Source organism: Didymella exigua (assembly GCF_010094145.1).
Source record: "Didymella exigua CBS 183.55 unplaced genomic scaffold M421scaffold_18, whole genome shotgun sequence".
Classification (NCBI taxonomy): Eukaryota; Fungi; Ascomycota; class Dothideomycetes; order Pleosporales; family Didymellaceae; genus Didymella; species Didymella exigua.
In genome coordinates this window covers 521324-540222 of record NW_022984792.1, presented here as the reverse complement: position 1 = coordinate 540222, position 18899 = coordinate 521324, and the positions used below count along the sequence as shown (strand labels likewise).

Here is an 18899-nt window from a genome sequence, read left to right as displayed (position 1 = left end):
ATTTACAACGTGTGGCAGCCTCGTTGGCTGCCTGTAGGTCAGCAACCTGGTTGCGCACTAAAACTAGTGAATGCACTATCAGCTCTGCGCCTTTAGTGAGCTAATTAAGAGTATTAACTATAGATATTGGCAAGCTATTAGCGTGTCCCTAAATCCTCTCTTAAATTAGCTTTAATTAAGACCTAAATTCTAGGGTGTTGCTTAGTGTTTTAGACTCCCACGTACTGTTGTCTACAGTAGGTGGCATTAGCGTGCGTAGCTGTACTTTAAGCTTTAATAGCACAGCCTCTAGGTTAAGTAGGACTAGGCCAGCACCTCTAAATCCCCCCTAGATATTGCTCTCTGTGATTGAGGCGTCAAAAGCCGCTTTGAAGCATGGCAAGAACTTAAGTTTGGTGATGCGAGTAATCTTGCTGCGCATCAGCCGCTTGGCTTGGCGGCCATAGGCCTTCTTCAACAGGGCAAAACAGCCTACGTCAAGTGGCTGCAGTAGGTGCGACGAGTGTGGAGGCATACACAGGGTAATAATCTTGTGTTCCTTGCAGTACTGGTGGAATTTGACTGAGTTGTGGCTCTCGTGGCCGTCCAGAATAAGCAGCCGATGGCTGCTAACAGTGCGCGCCTTTGTGTGCTCATCAAAGTGCTTTAACCACTTAACTCTAAGCTTTTTGTTAGTCTAGCTGTTGTTAGAGACATTAAGAACCTAGTTGTTAGGTATACTAGGCTCCTTATACCAAGCAGAGAGGTGGTGCTTGCTAGAGAAGATAATAAAGGGTGGGATAGACCAGCCCTTCGCGCAGATGCCTTGGATGATACTAGTCCACTCTTAGTCGCCCTGCTGCACTGCCTTTAGTCTCCCTTAACGCTTAGAGCCTGTAACAACAGCTCCTGTTAATATAACGCCTATTATAAAGCTAGACTTGTTAAAGTTATAGGTGTCTTTATCTTGTATACTATACTTAGCTTTAGTATTCTCTACTAGTTAGAACTAGTCCCTAATTACCTTAGGATCCTTACACAGAGCTCTCTTATAGTCATACTTGCAATTAAATTTGACTTTGAGCTCTAGCCGACGTTTTACAAAGTTGGCAGCCTAGTTCTTGCCAATGTAGGGCTGGTGGCGCTTAGCAAGCAGAGAATTGGCCATATCCTCTACATCAGCAAGCCGGGGTGGGTATCCTCGCTCGTCTAGCTTCAATACATGCTGGACAATCACCTCCTCCTTAGTACTAGTCATCCTTATCATGTTGGGCTTGCAATCGCGTTGTGAAGAGGTTCTAGTAAGGCGCGTGCCTAGGGTGCTTCAAGAGACCTGGTATATTGCTGCAGCACGTCGCACGCTTAGTGTCGCGTCTTGCTGGATAGCCTAGAGGGCAAGCTGTATATGTGTTTCATTTGAAGGCTTTTTTACGTTGTTGCGTTGAGGCATTACAGGGAGAGTGAAGTTCGGTGTGGTCTTGGCAAAAGTGGCCAGCTCGCTTGGGTGGCCAGCTCGCTTGTGGAGTACGTTATTTACAAGTATAAATTAAATATATTTGTTAAGGAGTAGCTGCAGGCAGAGGTCTGCAGACTTTTATGTCCTCTCTGTGGAGGTTACACAATTAGTCAAGATTGGGACCTCCTGACTGGGGGTACAGCTGGGCAGGCACCTCCTCTCGGAGGTTGGCCGAGGCCGGCGAGCGCCGAGGCGCTACCATCGGGCCTAGCCCGTTACAGATAGTGTTAATACGCGCAGAGATAGTGCGCCTTAATACTACTACTAAAGTAGCAACAAAGTGTAAAAGTTGCAAGAGACGCTACGTACAGGCAGAGGAGACATTAATAGTTAGCAAGGTATTAGACTTAATTACTAAAAGGGAGGGTGGCAGATGTGAGGAGGGTAAGGAGCTAGCAAAGAGGGTGCGCGCAGGGCAACGCTGCAGCTGTTGTAGTGAGATTAGGCATAACTCTTGCACCTACAAGGTAGAAATTAAGGATATAAATAACAGCAACACTTCTAAATAATACTATACTATTGCAAGAGTACAAAATTTGTGTTGTGGTGCTAAGCTACGTCGCTGCGCGTACGCCTCGCTGGTGTTTGTGGGGCGCTCACTGAGGTGGGGCGCTCACTGATAAAACAGGTTATCTATCTTAGTCTTATTCTTGTTTAATTTATTTATTAACCCTAATAGTAAGTTATAGGTCTATAATCTACTATTGTAGTAGTTTCTTAGGAAGACAGCATGTGTGTAGTTGATATAGTAATATAGTTAACTAGATAAACATAATAATATACTAAAGGCTTACTTCCTCCTTGTTATATTTATATTAATTATTCTTATATTATTTAAGGAGTACTTTATAGCACTTAAGGGCTTCCTTAAATGCCTTCTAGCCTGTTATTAATAGCTTAGTTAGCCTTAATAATATGTTAGTATTTGTTGTAAAGTTATAAGACTTTGTTCTTATAATCTTTCACTAGCGCATTTCCCTCTTATGTATAGCGCTATGCTTACCTAAGCATTGCTACTGTAATCTCCAAGAAGAGAGGATTAGAATGGTGGGCGTACGAAGCCTGTATCTCCTCTTGTTCTTAAGATATGCTGTTCTCTATTTTTAGTAACGTAAACCATCACCGAGCCGGCCATATCACCGAGCCAGCCACTTTTCCTTGGCACAACCAACTTATCTTACGCATCTTCAATTTTATCACTATTAAACAAGGAGCACGCGTACATTGTACTTACATCTAATTCAGAAGATGCCTCTGTATCCTTTTTACACGTTCGCGCGTTGTGCCCAGTCTTGCTACAGTTCCCACAGCGCCGTAGAGCTGGTTGGGCTCTTTCTTGATCACCACCACCACAACTCTTCTTTGACCGCTCAGCAGCTACAGACGCCTCTACAGCTACCTGCGCTGCTGCAGTCCCATACTCCATAGTACCACCCTGCTGGATCCGCTTCCTTTTGCGTGATTTCCGCTTAGTTATCTCTGCTAACTGCTCTTCAAGCTCATGGATCTGAGCACGTTGAAGCGCATTTTCATGCAGCATTAGCTCACCACCTTTTATAAGCTGGGAGAAGCCAGCCTGGGCTGTTACTAGTGACCGAGTGAAGGAGTCGCGTATTAGCTTTGATTGAGATTGAAACTCATGGGTATTGCTTGGAGTCTTTGACTGCCACGGCGTCTCTGGGAGGAGGGGTTCTGGTGGGGTCCGCAGCCGCACTTCAAGGCAATCTAACACAACCTGCGCGTTGATAGGGACTAGCCCAGATGCCTCAAAGGCCTTTTGACAGTTCTCCTTCGTAAACACGTCTAAAAACGCGTCCCTAAAGGCGGGCAGGAAGCCTTCCTTGTTGATGTGGAAGACGCGGCGGCGTGCCAAGTCTCTGACGCGCTGCGAGTACTTGCGCTTTAGCGGCGAAAAGCAGACTACATCAAGCGGCTGGAGGATGTGCGACGAATGGGGAGGCATGCAGAGGGTCAGGATCTTGTGCTCAAGGCAGTAGTCCTTGAAATCCTGGTTGAGGTGGCTCTCATGGCCGTCCAAAATGAGCAGCTGGTACCCCCCCACCTGACGCGCCTTTGTATGCGCGTCAAAGTGCTTCAACCACTCTAGACCAAGCGCGTTGTTGGTCCAGCCGTTCTCAGAGACTAAGAGCTTCCAATTGCGCGGTATTGAGGTCTCCTCGTACCACGCAGAGATGTGGACGCGTCCCTTGTAGATAATAAAGGGCGGGGTCACGTACCCAGCAGCGCACACGCTCTGGATCACTGTAACCCACTCGCGGTCGCCTGGTTGGATCAGATCAGGCCTTGCACGTCTCTCTGCGCCTGTAACAACCTTCATAGACCCAATTACGCCCATCTGGAAGCCTGTCTCATCAAAGTTGTGGATGTCATCGTCATGGACACCATACTTGGCTTTGGTCTCCTCTACCAGCGTGAACCACGCGCCAATTATCTCTGGGTCTTCCTGGAGTATCCTCTGCCTATCCTTGGCTCGATTGAAGGCCATTTTAAGCTCATCTGAACGCGTTACAAAGCGCTCAGGCCAGCACTTGCCAACAGGCTTGCCACCGCGTACAGCCAGCAGTTTATCAGCTATATCTGCCACCTCGCACAGCCGGGGCGCAAATCCTCGCGAATCAAGGTCAAGTATATATTGGATAATCGTCTGCTCTTCGGTGGTAGTAAGCTTCTGGCAATTTGGTTGGGTTTGAGCGCGTGGAGTGATTCTGTGGAGTCAGTTAGAGAGCCTCTGGTGTTTGACGTTAAAAGCTGCTGCAGCGCGCCAGAGGGTCTTAAATTGGCCAAACGTATAGGCTTGAAGGGCAAGATTAACTCTACCTTCTTCTTGAATAGCAATTGCGTTGTGTTGTTGAGGCATTGTTTGATGAGGAGAAAGTTGGTTGTGCCAAGGAAAAGTGGCCGGCTCGGTGATATGGCCGGCTCGGTGATGGTTTACGTTAACTAGAAATGTTCTAGACCCTCACCGGCGGCCGCGAACAGCGCTAATTCCCCCCCCACTTCAATCCTGTAGCAACCAGCACGACGCCACGGCAGAGACACGATCGCCACGATCATCAATAAATCATCATACCACCTAGATCTCGTTAAGCACATACTCTGGCTAACAGTACGAGCATCTGACAAAACTATTTAGCCTTTAAGATTTATAATAGGGTTTTATAGATTAGTAGTAGGGGGTACTAGTCTTTTTTTATAATTATGTTAAGTGCCTAGTAGTTAACACAAAATTAGAGACCTCTGCTAGGTTTCTAGGCAAATAGAACAAGCGCTAAGGCGCTAGATTTGCTTACACAAATAAAGCCTCTGTCTAGGTAGCTAGTTAGTTGTTAGCAGAGGACTAAGAGTTCTTCTCTAGACATGTTGTATAGGGGTCCCTAAGGGATTATTGCTAGTTTGCTGTCCTGCTTAATAAGCTTAATAGTATAGTTAATATCTGCTCCTCTATATAGAGCTAGTTTGTCTACTTCTTCCTTTATAAATATCTAGAACTCCTCCTTTAGGTAGTTAGGGAGGAGGGCATAAGGGTCCCTAGAGGCCTTTTTTTTTAAGGCTTTCTGTATGTCTGCTATAGAAGTAGAGAAGATTTCTATTAAAGAATCTTTCTTTAACTACTTTTGTAGTGCCCTGTATAGCTCTAGGCTAACCTACTGTAGTACTAGCTCTAGTCTAATGCCTTCTTTACTCTGCACCCTTATTATAGACAAGTAGATAAACAGTAACTTCTTAGCTAGCGCTAGGGTTACTTTGTGCTTATCTATCTATAGGCAGCCTAAGATTAGGTTGTATTTATTTTCTCCTTTAAGGATATATACAAACATCTATTTAATATAGCTATTAATATTAATTATTATCCTAACTACTTTCTTTAGCTAGGTTATCTTGCTAGCTATACTAATAACTTGTTTTCTTAGTATAGAGATGCGCCTAAGGTTATTTTATATTACAAAGCTTAAAGAGATAATTCTATAAGTTAAGCACCTAGTATTAAATAGTATATGTGCTATAGTCTTATTATCTATTAAAACATATAACAAGATAGGTTTACTATCTAGCTATTACTAATAGAACTACTAGAATAACTTGCTATCCTAGTTAATCTTACTAATTAACCCCTGTTTATAACTTAGGACAGGAGGTTCTAGTTTTCTAAATTAGAATTATTCAAGTCTGAGTATTCCTCCACACTGTTTGTTGTGGCAGCTGCGCTGACCTGTACAGTACCTAGTAGTCTAGCTAGGGCTAGCTTGCATCAGTTAACGTAGTGGCCGTCTCTGCCACACTAGAGGCACTAGTTGTTAGCCCTTCGCCTATTAAGGACCTCTTGTGGTTTCTATTCAGCTTGTTCACGTTTGTTGTTGTTGTTGTTGTTATTGTTGTTGTCTACACGCACAGCATAAACTTTTGTAGGTTCCTAGTCTATCTTATTGTTGTCCTTCCTTCTAGGTTATTATCTAAATAATATATTATAGGTATAAGTCTTAACTTATCTTAGGTTAGTCTCTACTTTTAAGACTTATACTATAAGGGTCTAAAGTTCCTATTCTTTAAGGACTTCTATAGATACTATCTTATCCTAAAGGTTACTATAGATAGTAGATATATACCTTATCTTAAGGTTCTATTTATTTTTTTCTTCTCTAGTATTAAAGGCTAGCTAGACAAAATCTATATTAAAGGCTTTAAGGCTTTATCTATTTTTCTTTATTTTAATTATCTATAGCTTCTAATAAGATCTTTCTTTAAACTAGGTATCTTAGTATTATTTATTAAGAAAGCTCTAGAATTCTATAGTTAATCCTAATAGGTAGTAGGATTTCTAGGATAGACTAATCTAGGTAGCTTGCCCTTCTAATTAGTTAAATATATATACTATACCTAGGATTAATTAATATTCTCCTATAGAAGTAAGCTTATCTATTATCTAGGACTTAAATATCTAATAGAGCTAGCAGTTACTATTAAATTCTCTATATTAGGAAGCTTAAGCTTTGTAAAGCCTAACTAGGTTATAGTAGTAGCTATTATTAGGGCAGGAGAGATATTAGCTGTTGCTAATCTCTACTTTTCCTTGTCCTTGTACACCTATATGCCTACTTAGATAGCCTGTTATATATATTTATTTATTATATTAACTATTATTTAGGATTGCTAAGGTATTTGTAGAGGGTTTAGAGGTCTAGTTGTTAGCTGTTTAACCTCTAGCAACCTAACTATATCTTTAGGCAGGGCGGCCTAGGCTAAGTAAGTGGCTAACAGAGTTAGAGCGCGTTTGTAAATAGTCTCTAGCTATTCTACAGGTACTAGAGTGCTTGCGTAGTGTTGTAATTCTGTGCAAACATCTAATTAGGAGTTAGTACTTAAGTAGAGTTTAATTCTATATTTAATAAGGTGCCCTACAACAGCATTAGCATTTTTGCTTATTATAAGTGGTTCCTTACAGATACTTAATAAATAAATAAATAAATAAATAAAGAGGATAAATAAATCTAAATATAAGGAGCTAGCCTCTATAGGCTATTTATAAGTATAAATTAAATAGATTTATTAAGGAGTAGCTGTAGGCAGAGGTCTGCAGACTTTTATGTCCTCTGTGTGGAGGTTACACAATTAGTCAAGATTGGGACCTCCTGACTGGGGGTACAGCTGGGCAGGCACCTCCTCTCGGAGGTTGGCCGAGACCGGCGAGCGCCGAGGCGCTACCATCGGGCCTAGCCCGTTACATAGTGGCGCTCAGCAAGTAGAGATTTGGCCATATCCCCTACATCAACAAGCTAGGGTAGGTATCCTCGCTTATCTAGCTTTAATACATGCTAGACAATCACCTCCTCCTTAGTACAAGTTATCCTTATTATGTTAGGCTTGCAATCGCGTTGTGAAGAGGTTCTAGTAAGGTGCGTGCCTACATCGGGAAAAGTTTTTCGAAATCCGGCCCAGACTGGCTGTTGCTGACAGTCGTGGCATGGTCGTGCAACGGCCGTTCAACGGCCCCAACAGTCCCAATTTGCGCCCAACAGCCCTAATTCCGCGCTAATATTGCTAACAGCTAAAACACTAAGTGCCTATATTTAATAAACTTAAAACAACGTTGCAATATTGTTGCATAGCTACCCTTAGTTCTGCTAGCACTAGTATTAGAATTGGGTGCAACGTCAGATTCAGGTGCGTTGTTAGATTCAGGTACGTTGTTATTCTTCTTACCCCCCACCTAGGAGTCTTCAGCTCTCATAGCTAAGGTCACAGGTGCTGTTTAATAATTGCGCTGACAAGTAGTTAACAGGTCCTTAATGCTAATATTGTTGTCCTGTGACATTTCTAGATATTTAAGTAGCTTAATTACCTCCTTAATTACTAGTGTAGAGGCGTAGCTATCTATTCTATTAAAGAAGAGCGTAGGTTTAAATACAACGTTGCGTGTGACGATAACAGTGTCCTTTGTAGGCAGCCATATACAGAAGATATTAGTGCCTTAGTAGCTAACAAGGTGGCCAATGACAGTGCGCGATTTGAGCTTGTCAGCAGCTCTCAGATCGTGGTTGTAGACGTAGGCGCGACAGCCGATAGGCTTCATATGAGCGATGAGTGGCTTTCGTCCCTATACAACCTCGTACAGCGTCTTCCAGCCTAGTGCTTTAGTGGGCGTACGATTGAGGATGTATGCGGCGGTGCGATACATTTCATGCGCTAGAGTTTTGGGCAGGTGAGCGTGAATACGCAGAGCGCGAGCTCGCTGAGTGAGGACTCCGCCTGCGCGCTTAATAAGCCCATTTGGCTCCTTTGTGCCAGCTGGTGCTGGCTCGTATAGCATGCCTAGCTCCTCTGTAGTGTTGATGAGATTGTTACTAAATCCCTTCTTATTATTGCATTAGATAGCGACTACGTTGGCGTTGTACACGCGTTAAATGCAACGGATTAAGGCCATAAACTAGCGTGTAAGCGTTGGCTTGTCCTTTCGCTTAATTGTGGCTATTTCATGCCACTTTAAGTATTCGTCTATAGAGTAGAGGGCGTACTTGCTGCTGTTAATACACTCCTCTCCTACAGGGATAATATAGATTAGGTCTATCGCAATTTAATAGAATGTTTGTTGTGCACAGCTCTCAGCTGGGCGCCTTAAGATGACGTGTGTCATGCGAGCTTCAATACATGTCTGACAGAGACATTCCATGTAGTCTCCTATTAGCTGAACTCTAGTGACATTTAGCTCTAGCTGATTGACTGCCTTGTGGCCAGGATGGCCCTAGATCTAGTGAGCAGCGCTTTAATTAACAACATTGGTGGGCTTTAGTGCGTACAACAGGCAATATGATGCCCTAAACGTACTTAGAGGTGATTAGAGAAGCAATAGCAGTAGTTAGCATAATAGCTTAGCATTAATTAGCTAGTGTCCTCTAGTGTATTTAAGTTGCGTAACAACGTTAGTTAGCTTATGCATGTAGAGGACGTTGCAGCCAGAGTTAAAGTAGATTAACTCTGTACAGCAGTAAGTAAGTCCTAGAATGCTCGTGAGGAAGCCTTCAACATAGGCGACGTGTGTTAGCTTTAGCGCAAGTTGTCTGTGTGGTGTACAGGCAACAAGTTCTATCGTGCCCTAAGCTGTAATAAGAATACAGCTATTGCCAGCACTAACAGAACGGCGTTCTAGATTGTTGCTTGTCCTCTTCTACCCTTTCTATGCCTCTGTATTCACCACATACGTGTTGGACCCTGGGTCAACAATCTATTAGTTAAGTAGATTAGTGTAGGTGGCGTTATTAATAGCCATTGTTGAGAGAGCTCTGATAGGCTCAGTGAGAGCGTCAATCGCGATAGCTCTGTCATCGTTGTGACCGTCATAGCCAAGTGAAGTAAGTGATAGGCTAGTCAATACCACAAACGTGTTAGTGTTGGTAGGTAGCTTGCTATTATTAACTTGTAATTCTCCAGCGCTCTAGGGTTAGCAGGCTGTCCACTTCCTAAGAGCAGTCTTAATACGTGCATTAATCTTTAGATCCTTCTACGCTTCCTTAACCTTGCGTACAGCCTTAGCTGCAGGCTAATAGTTCTTTAAACGTTCTAGGTAGCGTATGTTAAGAATAAAGCAATTAGTGTACTAATGCTTCTTTCTACAGATGCAGGTAGGTGTTGGTTGTGCGCTATCACAGTGGCCTTGACCTGTTGATAGAGTCTTGGTTGGGGTTGTGATCCCAAGCTCCGCAGCAGAAACTGCCAGGCCAGTAGAGTGAGGCTTCGTGCGGCGTAGATATGTGGTCATCTCAGCGACGTATGTCTCAAGAGATGAGATATCTGCAGTAGTGCCTCGCGCTTCATGCTTGAGGATTTCGCGCAGGCAGGACGTGGCGTATTCTTGATTAAGTGCCTTGCAGGCGATTAGAAAGTCCTCGTGGTCTGTTGCCTTTAGTTTCAGGCAGCTTAATTAATTTGCCCTAGGCGGTGATGTACACCTAGTTAGTAAGCCATTGCTTAACCTTCTTTGCAGCTTGTAGAGCAGTCTTAAGAGCATTGTATTTGTCTGCAAGCTCACGGTGGCAAGTTGCATTAGTTAGGCAAAGGAACTTCTTAAGAGTGATTAGTTAGTTATAGGGTGTCTTGTAATCCTTAATTAGGTGGATGTGGCGTACAGCAATTGTCTTGCTAATGTCTGTGTTCAAGTCAGCCAAGGCCTTCTTCTAGGTGTGGTATTCAGAGCGGCAGCGCTCCCATCGATCGCATTCCTATTAATAGGACTCTTGGTCATCTGCAGTTAGGTCAGAGAGCCTAGTAGCTCCAGCCTTGTAGTCTATAAGTTGAGGCTCAGCAGCCTCAGTCAGCGCAGGGAGCAGCTCCCTCGCTATATTAGGGTTGATATACTGCTAGAGACTGTGGCAGTTAGCAACGTCTTAGCGGATAAATAACTAGGTAAACTAGTTGTCTAGTGTGTTTAGTAAGACAGTAACACGCGTTACTGCAGGATTAGACTTAGTAGCTACTATTAAGGCTATAGTTGTGTGTGATTAGATTTAGGTAGATCTAGGCAATCTGCGTTGTGGTAGACGCAGTAAAGCAACGTGCGACTTAAGCAGAGTAACAATTGCAGCAGCAGTTAAGAACAATCCTAGGTTGCAGCTAGGCTTATAACTGTTGCGGTGTAGGAACAGCGCATATGCAGAAGGAATTAAAGGATTAAACTGAGGTTGTATTGTATGTAGCTATAGACTGTTATTATAGGGGAATAGTGGTAAGGTGTAAAAGGAAAGGGCAGGGTGTACTATGTTGTACAGTAGTAGAGATATGAAACTGTGATACGTGGTACAAGAGAAAAGACTCCAAAACCGTGACAGTCGTCCCTCCATTTCCACGTCGCTGTCATGTATAGGAGCGCCAGACGACATTGCAAGTTCGGTCATGATCTTGCCCATAGGTTTTGTAGGCGTCATTTAACTCTTGGATCCAGCATTGATAGCAGAAAACAATACGTTCTTGGTGTATGCTTGCTTGGGAACGAAACCATGGATTTCAGTATGTTCTCTCCAATCAACAGCTGCAGGGCATATATTGTAAGCTTTGAACTGAGGGCGCTCTTTGTGTAGTTGGAGCAATGCTGATTCTATCTGCCCTTTTATACGTCCGAATAACGGAGTGAACATCTGTCACGGTTTTGGAGTCTTTTCTCTTGTACCACGTATCACAGTTTCATATCTCTACTGCTGTACAACGTAGTACACCCTGCCCTTTCCTTTTACACCTCACCGCTATTCCCCTATAACAACAGTCCATAGCTACATACAATACAACCTCAGTTCAATCCTTCAATTCCTTGCGCACTGCTTGCACTCACTGCGACAGTTATGAGCCCGGCTGCAACCTAGGATTGTTCTCACCTGCTGCTGCAATCGTCACTCTACTTGAGTCGCACGTTGCTATACCGCGTCTACCACAGCGCACCTGTTACCGCGTCCACCCACGACGCACATTGCCTGGATCTCTGCCTGGATCCATTCATACACGACTACAGCCTCTGCAATGGCTGCTGAGTCTGATCCCGCAGTGACGCGTGTCACTGTTATACTCAACACACCTGACGACTGGTTTACCTGGTTGTTCATTCGCCGAGACGTTGCCAACCGCTACGGTCTCTGGCAGTACATCAATCCTGACGTAGCTAGGGAGCTTCTCCCTGAGCTGACGGAGGCTACTGAGCCTCAACTCATCGACTACCGGGCTGGAGCTACTAGGCTCTCTGACCTGACTGCAGACGACCGAGAGTCTTACCGATGGGAATGTGATCGATGGGAGCGCCGCCGCTCTGAGTACCGCACCCAGAAGAAGGCCTTAGCCGACCTGAACACGGACATCAGCAAGACGATTGCTGTACGCCACATCCACCTAATCAAGGATCACGAGACACCCTACGACCGACTGGTTGCTCTTAAGAAGTTCCTTTGCCCAACCGACGCAACTCGCCGCCGCGAGCTTGCTGACAAGTACAACACTCTCAAGACTGCTCCACGAGCTGCAAAGAAGATCGAGCAATGGCTCACTGACTGGGTATACATCACCGCCCAAGGCAAATCAATCACGCTGCCGGAAACTGACGGCAACCGACCGCAAGAGGACTTTCTGATCGCCTGCAAGGCTCTGGATCAGGAATATGCTACGTCCTGCCTACGCGAGATCTTCAAACATGAAGCGCGTGGCACTACTGCAGAGATCTCATCTCTTGAGACATACGTCGCTGAGATGACCACATACCTACGCCGCACGAAGCCTCAATCTACAGGCCTGGCAGTCTCTGCTGCTGAGCTCGGAATTACGAAGCCGACTGAGACTTAATTGACTGGTCGCGGTCACCGTGATGGTGCACGATCAATTCCTACCTGCGTATGTGGGAAGCAGCATTGGTACACTGACTGCTTCATCCTGAATCCACGCCACCCAGCACGTCCGAAGACCTATCAGCCTGCAGATGAGGCTGTACGCAAGGTAGAGGAAGCGCGGAAGGACTCTAAGATTAACGCGCGCATCAAGACTGCTCTTGCGAGATGGTTAACCCGCCAACCTCAGAACACTGGATCACTGCGAGTTGATGACGGCGAGCCACCTGTCAACACTGAAACGTTCGTGATATCGACTGGCCCATTGCTCAAGCCTCTGCACGACGGCCACGACAGCCACAACCGCCACAACAGTCACGACAGGCACAATCAAGTTGACCACGATGAGGAGGTCGTTATTGCTATTGACGCTCACACTGAGCCTACAGGATCTCTTACAACAATGGCTGTCGATGAAATCACTCAGACTGAATTACGCAATCAATGGATTGTTGATCCAGGATCCAATACGCACGTCGTCAACACAGAGGCATGGAAGGGCTGGAGGAGGACGAGTGACAATCCACAACGTCGTTCTATCAACGCTGGCAATACCTGTATCCTCATCACCGCGTGGGGAACGATGGAACTCGTCGTCCGTACACCACATGGACAGCTAAAGCTGGAGCTAACGCACGTCGCGTACGTCGAAGGCTTCCTTACAAGCGTCTTAGGACTCGCACGCTGCCGTACAGAGTCAATCCACTTCGACTCCGGCTGCGACGTCCTCTACATGCGACAGACATCGAACGTTATCGCACAACTCGAATACAATGGAGGACACTGGCTGATTGATGCTGAGCCATCACGCCGACCACTGCTGTCGCTTCTCAACACACCGCTGAGTATGTTTGGGGCATCATATCGCCCGTCGTACGCGCCAAAGCCTGCCAATGTCGTTGATCGACGCGCTGCTCATCAAATTTGGGGCCACCCAGGTTGAAAGGCAGTCGACCAGCTTGAATCAAACGTCACTGGCGTCCAACTGACAGGAGACCACATAGACTGTCTCTGCCAGACCTGCACTGAAGCTCGAATGACTCACATTATCTCGAGACGCCTGGCTGAGAGCCGCGCACAACGACTGTTCTTTCGAATTGCAATAGACTTGATCTACATCATCCCTGTGGGAGAGGAGTGTATCGACGGCAGCAAGTACGCCCTACACTCTATAGACGAGTACTCGAAGTGGCATGAGATCGCCACAATCAAGCGAAAGGACAAGCCAACACTTACTCGTTGGTTCATGGCCTTGATCCGTCGAATCCAACGTGTGTACAACGCGGACGTAGTCGCCATCCAATGCGACAACGAGAAAGGATTTGGCAACGATCTTATCAACACTACAGAAGAGCTGGGCATGCTATACGAGCCAGCACCAGCTGGCACAAAGGAGCCAAATGGGCTTATTGAGCGCGCAGGCGGAGTCCTCACTCAGCGAGCTCGCGCTATGCGTATTCACGCTCACCTGCCCAAAACTCTAGCGCATGAGATGTATCGCACCGCCGCATACATCCTCAATCGTACGCCCACCGAAGCACTAGGCTGGAAGACGCCGTACGAGGTCGTATGGGGACGAAAGCCACTCGTCGCTCATATGAAGCCTATCGGCTGTCGCGCCTACGTCTACAACCGCGATCTGAGAGCTGCTGACAAGCTCGAATCGCGCACTCTCATCGGCCACCTTGTTAGCTACCAAGGCACTAATATCTTCCGTATATGGCTGCCTACAAAGGACACTGTTATCGTCACACGCGACGTTGTATTCGAGCCTACGCTCTTCTTTGATGGAATGGATGGCTACGCCTCTACACCAGTGATCGAGGAGGTGATCGAGCTACTCGAATATCCAGAGATGCCACAGAACGACGATGTTAGCATTGAGGATCTATTAACCGCTCACCAACGCCGTCGCCAAACAGCACCTGTGACCTCAGCTTCGAGAGCTGGAGGCTCCCAGTTGGGGGGTGAAATGACTGACGACGCACTTGAGGCTAACAACGCACCTGAATCAACTTAACAACAAATTCCGACTCCTACACTATTAGAGGAGGACGACACAATACATATAGTTCCTAAGGGCTATCGCCGACGAGGCGAGAGAGCGCCACGGGACGTTAATCTTGATCCAACTGATACAAACCTGATTGTCTCTGGCAAGCGCAATCGAAAGCCAAGGGATCTAAACAACTTTGCGATCCAGTCCTACGCTGCAACGCTGGGAACTAAGCCTCTCGTTGACTATCTGCGAGCGTTCTCAACTGAGATCTACCCAATACATACCACAGCAGATGGAATACCGCGAATCCATCAATCACAGCTCCCGCCTCTGCCAAAGTCAGTAAACCAGCTCAATACGCACATGTTCGGCGACCAATTTCGACGCGCTATGGAGATTGAATGGCGAGACCTACGCGCTAAAGGTGTCTTTGGACACACAGAGCAATCGAAGGCTACTGCAGACAGCGAGGTACTGCCACTGATGTGGGTCTTCACTTATAAGACAGACAGAGATGGGTATATCTCACAGTTTAAGGCTCAACTTGTTGTCCGAGGAGACCTTCAAGCCCTGCTAGACGATACGTACGCTGCTACACTCACCATCCGCAACTTTCGCGCTCTTATCGCAATCGCCAATTACTTTAATCTTGAACTGAAGCAGTACAACATTCCTACTGCCTTCTTGAACGCAAAAACTGAGCGTAAGATATACGCTGAAACACCTGAGGCATTCCGCCACACCAAAGGCGAGATAATGCTCGTGCTCCGCGCCTTGTACGGCCTGAAGGAGTCACCAATCCTATGGTACAATGAGCTACGTCGAGAGCTTGTCAAGCTGGGACTGAAGCCAGTTGACGGCTTCCCATGCTTATACACGAACCGCTGGCTCATCCTTTTCGTCTACGTTGACGATATCGTAATGGCGTTCCATCGATCAAACGCCCATCTCCACAGGTCTTTTGAGAAGGACCTGGTGAACCTCTACAACATCAAAGCTATGGGAGACCTTGCCTGGTTTCTCGGCATCTGAATCGTCCGCGACTGAGCCCTGCACAAGACCTGGCTAGTCCAAGACGCTTTCATCGACAAGGTGTGCGCTCGATTCAATATTGATGCTGTAGGCAAGGCTCCAGACGTCCCACTGACGGAGAACTGGCTACCGCAGTCTACCGAGGAGACTGACACTGCTCGTACAAAACTCTACCAGCAGCTTGTTGGTTCTCTTGCATATATTGCTGTCTGGGGCAGACCCGACGTCGCTCGAACGCACGTCGTCTTTGCCTGCCACCTCACCAACCCAGGACAGTCTCACGTCTCAAAGATCCGCCAGACCTGGCGCTACCTGCTCAGCACGAAGGCTCTCGCTCTTGAAGCCTCTGCCAGCACGCACGACATGGCCGAGTATCTCACAGACGATCCCACATACTGCGATCCTCTATTCTTTGGATCATCCGACGCCTCATACGCTGATGAGCCTGAGACTCGCCGGAGCTCTCAAGGCTACGCCTTCAAATTTGGAGGACTTATGATTGACTGGAAATCGACTGTACAGCGCACAGTCACAAAATCAACTACAGAATCTGAACTACTCTCGCTCTCTCTTGCCGCCTCCTAGATAGAAGAGTGGATGCGATTTTTCGCTGGAATCAACCTCACGCTCGACTGCACGCCTACGATCTGGTGCGATAACTAGCAGACTGTTGGTATTGTTACAAAGGAGCACGACAAGCTTCACACAAAGGTTAAACACGTTGATATTCACCAGCTCTGGATTTGACAGGAGGTCACCGCCTCACGCATTAACGTTAAATGGGTACCTACTGATCATATGCCTGCTGACGGACTTACAAAAATTCTACCTAAGCAGAAGTTCGCGGAGTTTGTCCGCCAACTTAGTCTCGTCAACATCACTGAGCGCCTGAAAGGCCTACGTCAGACCAACAAAGCTTAGATGCTATCAATCATCTATTGAATCAATATTGATTAGCTGTTGTCAACTCCCTACTGTTGAGCCTACGGCAGCTAGGGGGTGTGTCACAGTTTTGGAGTCTTTTCTCTTGTACCACGTATCACAGTTTCATATCTCTACTGCTGTACAACGTAGTACACCCTGCCCTTTCCTTTTACACCTCACCGCTATTCCCCTATAACAACAGTCCATAGCTACATACAATACAACCTCAGTTCAATCCTTCAATTCCTTGCGCACTGCTTGCACTCACTGCGACAACATCACTGGTGATTGAGTCGCGCCTTCGCCAGAGACGTACACAAAGGTGAAAGGTGAGTCTGGGTGCAAAGTCGAGAAGGCCTTGGCAGCCTCAAGTGTATAGTCATGTGTTATCTCGATATATTTCTTGCACTTTACATTCAGCATGTCGAACACAGTAAGGCTATGATGAGCATCGTAACACGGCGCTCGTATCCCACTTACTCCTTGTCGACGTCATTCTGGCTCACACCCAGTGCCCATACACATCCTTTTGCGTCGCGCAACTCATCAAGCAGCGCTTCGCTTTAAACTCCAAAGTTGTTGTTGTGTATGATTACTTTGGCCTTTTCGTGTCCTTCTGCCATCGCAACTGGACGTCGACTGAGTATAGAGATACGACTTATGGATTGCTGCGCAAGCATGTTGTCGAGCACTGCGGCACCAACTAGGCCAGTAGCGCTACCGGTAGTAAGGATAAGATGCATTGCGGTATCTTTTGACTGGGGATAGATGCTCGGGACAAGGAATGAAGTAACTTTAAGGTGTGGGAATGTCAAAGGACAACCTAACAATATAATGTGTTGGGAAATATCCTCTATTCGAGAGACTTACTGAATAAAAGCAAACGCCGTTGCAAAAAGTCCATGTTGAGTTCGCTTTGATCTTGGTTCGTCCGCAAACATTAGTCTCTCTCTCGCGCACTAGTCCGCTTCAAGCTAGCTTACTGAGGTAGACCGTGGTTCGTCCGCAGCAGAATACATCTTATCTCCGGGTGGAAAACCCATTCAAAGAGAAAAACAAGCAGAGCCTGCCTTGGCATCTACACTGTTAAGCAAGCTAACTATCGGGATCTGTCCCGTAGCGCATGCCTAGGTATAGATCGAACACGGCTTCTCCGCATAAAACCGAGCTTGCCCAATTTGGCTAAGGCACCCCAATATCCTCGCTGAAAGGATGCCAGAATTAACTGACCCAGACTCTCGCTCGAACTGCTCTCAGATCGACAAAGGACATCGTCACTTTCATCCGTACACTGACTTTCTTCCTGCTATCAAGAATGATAAAACATTGTTCCCCTTAGATGTAACATAGAAGTTGTAGAAGCTTTACGTACTCAACTACCTTCCTTCTCTTCACATCCTTGATCATTACCAGGACATCAAACCTAACTCAAACTCGATCCAAATGTCGACAATCTAGTCAGTATTCCAAAGGGCTGTATCAAGCTCGCCGGGCTGCTCTTCAAGCCAGTCTCCATCTCCGGAAAAGCTCCGGGAGTTGTCGTCATCCATCCGGGTGGAGGTGTTAAAGAGCAAAGCGCCAGCATCTACGCCAAAAAGCTATCCGAACAGGGTAACATCGCGATTGCGTACGATGCAGCCCATCAAGGCGATTCGGAAGGCCTTCCCCGCTACCTTGAAGACCCTGCAGTGAGAACATCAGACGTGTCTGCTGTGGCGGACTACCTTGAACGACTGGATGCTGTGGATGCTAGTCGCCTCTTCGTAGTTGGCGTCTGCGCAGGAGGAGGATACGCGGTAGCTGCAGCGAAGGGTGACCACCGTTTCAAGGCTGTTGCCATCGTCAATCCTGTTAACGGAGGCGATGGCGCTCGTCTTGGAATTGATAAAAAAGGAGACCCTGCACATGCAGCTGCGGCCCTCGGTCAGATCGCGCTCGGTATCCAATCCGAGGCCCAAACCAACGAAGCAATCACTATCCCCATTATCCCGCCCAAGGGCGACAACCCAGGTCGCGATATGCTGGATACACACGAGTACTATTTCACATCACGAAGACAACATCCCAACTCTAAGAACAAAATGGCTCTTCGTTCTGTTCCCTTTGTTATGGGCTGGGATGCATGGGTGTTTGCAGATGTTCTCCTTATGCAACCTTTGTTGATTGTTGTTGGCGAGGAGTCAGCGAATAAGTGGCATGCTGACAGGCTCTTTGAACTTCTCAGCGGAAAGAACAAGGGTCTCAAGCGGGTAGTCCGGCCCAATGCCTACCATATCGACTTTTACGACAAGGAGGAGTACGTTAACCCAACTATTGAAGAGACTAACACTCTATTAAAGACTGTGTAAATATCGTAGTGTTTCGAGTCCAGTCTGTAGTTTGCTAGAATCCGCATCGACTCCTAAACCATAAAACCCGTTATGTTGAACAATCTGTCGTGTCCACAGCTGCTCACTGTTGTCTTACCATACCTAACCTTTTCCTACCGGCCTGTCAAACATCTCGTCTTTGGCTTCACACTTTCCGCGGGCATAGCCCTTCTATCTGCTGCTCTGAGTCCCGCATGCTCGATCTCTAC

At 46.5% G+C, this 18899-nt stretch overlaps 2 protein-coding genes across 2 annotated transcripts; one reads left to right on the top strand and one right to left on the bottom strand.

Moving 5' to 3' along the window:
- Positions 1 to 2731: 2731 nt before the first annotated feature.
- M421DRAFT_66129 (uncharacterized protein) lies at positions 2732 to 3035 on the bottom strand (the record flags this gene model as incomplete). Its single annotated transcript, XM_033596295.1, has 2 exons — positions 2732 to 2855; positions 2917 to 3035. The coding sequence occupies 2 exons, from the start codon at positions 3033 to 3035 to the stop codon at positions 2732 to 2734; spliced, it is 243 nt and encodes an 80-aa protein (XP_033447522.1).
- Positions 3036 to 17533: 14498 nt separating this feature from the next.
- Positions 17534 to 18669, top strand: M421DRAFT_394428 (X-Pro dipeptidyl-peptidase protein; the record flags this gene model as incomplete). The annotated part of the gene is made up of 2 exons (XM_033590062.1): positions 17534 to 17594; positions 17780 to 18669. 2 exons carry the CDS (start codon positions 17534 to 17536, stop codon positions 18667 to 18669), a joined length of 951 nt encoding a protein of 316 aa, XP_033447521.1.
- Positions 18670 to 18899: the final 230 nt, after the last annotated feature.